Source organism: Vigna unguiculata, chromosome 5, assembly GCF_004118075.2.
Source record: "Vigna unguiculata cultivar IT97K-499-35 chromosome 5, ASM411807v1, whole genome shotgun sequence".
In the NCBI taxonomy this organism is placed as follows: Eukaryota; Viridiplantae; Streptophyta; class Magnoliopsida; order Fabales; family Fabaceae; genus Vigna; species Vigna unguiculata.
In genome coordinates, this window is record NC_040283.1 from 43,214,721 (window position 1) to 43,218,562 (window position 3,842).

General features: G+C 35.3%; 1 protein-coding gene across 1 annotated transcript; it reads right to left on the reverse strand.

Moving 5' to 3' along the window:
* Nucleotides 1-894: 894 nt before the first annotated feature.
* Nucleotides 895-2,639, reverse strand: LOC114183441. The gene has a single exon (XM_028070461.1). The coding sequence runs from the start codon at nt 2,309-2,311 to the stop codon at nt 1,409-1,411; it is 903 nt and encodes a 300-aa protein (XP_027926262.1). The 5' UTR covers nt 2,312-2,639; the 3' UTR covers nt 895-1,408.
* Nucleotides 2,640-3,842: the final 1,203 nt, after the last annotated feature.

A 3,842-nucleotide genomic window follows, 5' to 3' on the forward strand; every position in this document is an offset into this window, starting at 1 on the left:
GAGATGTAAAAAAAAGCCCCATATAAATGTTTCCTTTCTTTACAAAAAAAACAACACAGAAAAATCAATAAAAAATCTAAATTCACAATTGACAATAGAGATACATTAGGTATCTGATGAATGAGAATGAGTCTTCTGATCAACAGGTACAACTAAAATGAATGATTCATTACAAAATAAATTTTGTAAAAACACCAATAATGATTTTCATTTCTAATATGAAGATAATAATAATATCATTGCATTAATAACGATTTTACAAAATTTGAGCTCATGTACTAGTTCAGTATCAAGTCTGATCTGATAATAAGTTGAATATCTGTAAATACAAACTCAGTCAAAAAAACATCTGTTAAAGGATGATTCCCTGTATATATACTATTGGTAGATTCCCAACACATATTTGCATTTGTTAAGAGTAAAGGTGAAAGATGATGTGCCAGAACATTGGTTCTACCTAACAAAGCTATTTCTATCTTTTACCATGTTACAGACAGTGGTGGCAATCATTGGATTTTGCGTGTGGATTAGAGAATTCAGGGACCAAGGAATCATAAACACATGTCATGGATTTTGAAGACATTGGACTAGACCAGACCATCATGTAATGAAAGCTTACACCACCAAGGACAATAACATCGTTTAAAATGGTTAAGCTTTGTCTTAATGATTCTGATATCAGTGTCAGAAAGTGACTCAACTAAACCTAACAATTCTGCTTCTGAACCTGTTCATGCCTAAGTGATGTGTAAATTCAAAGCAAGTGAAACTAAATCATACATGTTGAGTACTTGTTTGTTTCCACAGTGTATGGTGTAATTTTTTGAACCTTTACAGTGAAAAACTATGAACAGAATTGTAAAGGACAAGGTAGAATAATGTGGCTTCAATTCATTCACAAGATTCTCAGCTTTATTCTTCTGTAAAGGCTAAAAGCATCTCAATTATGCCAACCAAGATCTCATTTCCCTTTTACCAAATCTTCACAGATATTCATGTCTTAATCCAAGAACTCTTTTTCCAAAAAAACATGTTTTTTTTTTTCATACAAATCCCGCACTAGACACTACTCAGAACCAACAGTCAAAGGAAGTATCAGAGAAACAAAAGTCACAAGCTGAACCAGCTATTCTGATAACATCACTCAAATTTCTGCAACTCAAATTTATTTTCTTTCTGTTTCCTATGAGAAAAAATAATTAGTATGTATCCCTTCAACAAGAAAGGGGAAAGAAAAAACAAAACAAAGAGTCAAAACAAATACACAAGAAATAAAAAAACATGTTAAAAAAAATTAAAAAGAACATGTTCCTTATCTTAACAAGAAGTAGTCTTCTGCTGAGTTCGAGATTGAATTCTTAGTATACAGTTGTGTTGAATCCTCGAACAAGATTGATATGTTTTTTCTTCATGTGCTCTTACATGCATAGATCAACAAGGAGAATTCAACTCTGTCTTTGTCTTTCTGTGCAATCTTTTCCTCTAACCACAATCTGCTATCCAAGCCACTTCTGGTTCTGAACATGAACACTGCATACCCAGAAGCAGGGTTGAAAAACCAGTTATGAACATCCCAAAGCAAATCCACCAGCAACCCATCAACAAAAATCGTTTGGTTTCCCCTGAAATTCCACTGCAGCCTCTTCACACGGATCACCGTTTTCTTATCAATGCAAACGGACAAAACAGGAGCCTTTAACCCCTCATTCTCCCCACTGCACCGGATTAAAATGTCGTGCCAAGTTCCGGTGTCACAGAACTGAGCCTTGGTGGCGTAAACGGCGTTCCCGGAGCAATGTTCACGCCGTGACAGAAGCGAAACCTTGGCCAAAAGGGTTCTCGTTTTGAACTTCTTCACCACATCTTCTTCTCCCAGAACGAGCCCTATCTCTGCATCCACCAGAATCGCCACGTAAAACCCTTCAACAGGTTCGGGACCGGTCTCGTACTTGGCCTTCGACAGGTCCCAGAACACTTCAACCTTGGACTCCTCGGATTCCAGGACCTTGCTTCCTTTCTTTTTCCTGAAAAACCTCGAATTTGTGTTGAGCCTGAAAGATGGTGCCAAAGGGTTGTCTTCGCCGAACGTCACGGTGAGTCCTTGGTTGGAGTGGCTCTTGCACCACGTGACTGTGATGAGAACCTGCTTTTGGTTGGAGAGGGTGGTTTTGTAGACAGAGGTCACCGAGTTCTGCGTTGAAGGTGTAACAGTGGGAGATATGCACGCGTTGTTTGAGTAGCTAGAACACGAAGAGTGTGACACATTCACTGCGTTTTCATTGAAGCAAGATATTATATCTGCCATGTTCATTTTTGCATAATAAGAACAACCAGAAGTTGAGATCTGAAGTTTCAGTGGTGGGTGCTTTCTGTTTTTCAGAATCTAAAGAGAAATCGTGAACTCAGAAGAATGGATTTGAAATGTGTTTGTTCTGGTTTTGTGAAGGAAAATCTGGGGAAGGAAGAGAAGAGAAAGAAGGAAGAGAAGAAAAGAGAAGGAAGAGAAGACAATGTTGTTCCCAAAAAGGACCATTACCATTTAATTTCCATTAACATGACTTTCTCTTTTCTCTTACCTTAAACTATATACCTATGTACCTATAAATAATGTGATTAATTAACATGAACAAAAGAATAGAAGAATGAAACACAAACCTAGGTGGGTGCTTTTTTAATCTGTTTTTGCCAGTTAATAGCTGCAATTATTTTAGAGCAGTTACGCATTATATTTGAAAGTTGGAAAAAAGATGAAAAAAAGGGTTACCAAAAAGTTTTTCTTTCTCTTACCCTATGCTTCTTTTTCAGTACTTTTTTGGACATCATCATGCTCTGCTTTACAAAATAATTACAAATATTTTGGTACGACAAGAAGATGGAGACGGAGAGAAATAAAGAGTGTCCTAGAATACATACATACATACACTATGAAACTACTTAGTTACCCATGAATTATTACTCTGTTCTTTAATGCTGCATTTTTTCTGCACCTCGGATTTCACATCAATTAAGATGGAAGTGGAGTGTGTATCAGTAGTTTGCAACTTACGAGGACAAATATCATTGATAAATTATGAACATTTTACATTAGTTTTTGAAAATTTTTAAATACTAAGACAATTTATAACTACCAACTGTAAAAAGTTAATGATTGTAGTTTTGTTCTGTCGTCCTCTGGGTTTTTCAATTTTTAACTAGTTTTATTCTAATTTCTAGCGGTAAATTATTAAAGTAGTTGAAGGAACTCGTTTTTAAGAGGGACATCGGTAGGAATTTAAGTGTAAATTTAAGTTTATATTGGATGGAAATGAGGAAGGAGAGCACTATATAAAAACAAATATCCATTATTTTAAAGTTTTTAGTTGAAAGTAATGTCAATTCTTTATATTATTGGGCTCAGGTCTCATTGGTATAAAATATTAACCATTTTTATGCGTGATTAATTTTTATATTAAATTTGCTTCATAGGCTTTATTTGGATTTTCTTTCATGGTATTGTTTAAAGGTTTTTCTAGAGCGGTCAAAACAGGTAACCCGGCCCGACCCGGCTCGACTCACCACGGATTGATGATTTATTGAGCCAATCCAACCCGACTCACTTTTTAGCGAGCCAAAAAAATTTGAACCCGGCTCGGCCCACCACGGGTTGACGGGTTAAACGGGTTGGCTCACAGGTTCACTTAATTAAAAAAAAAATATTTTTTTTATTTTTTTTCAGTCAAAACTAAATTGTAATTCTAATTCAAAATAAACTTTAATACAATCCAAATACAAACCAAAATAAAAAAAATACAAATTATTTATGTGTTGGATAAAAAAACAACCTAACATGACCCAAATGTGAA

What these genes read in the sequence shown, in the direction of transcription:
- LOC114183441 (XM_028070461.1), bottom strand. Translation starts at nt 2,311, where the DNA reads ATGAACATGGCAGATATAATATCTTGCTTCAATGAAAACGCAGTGAAT.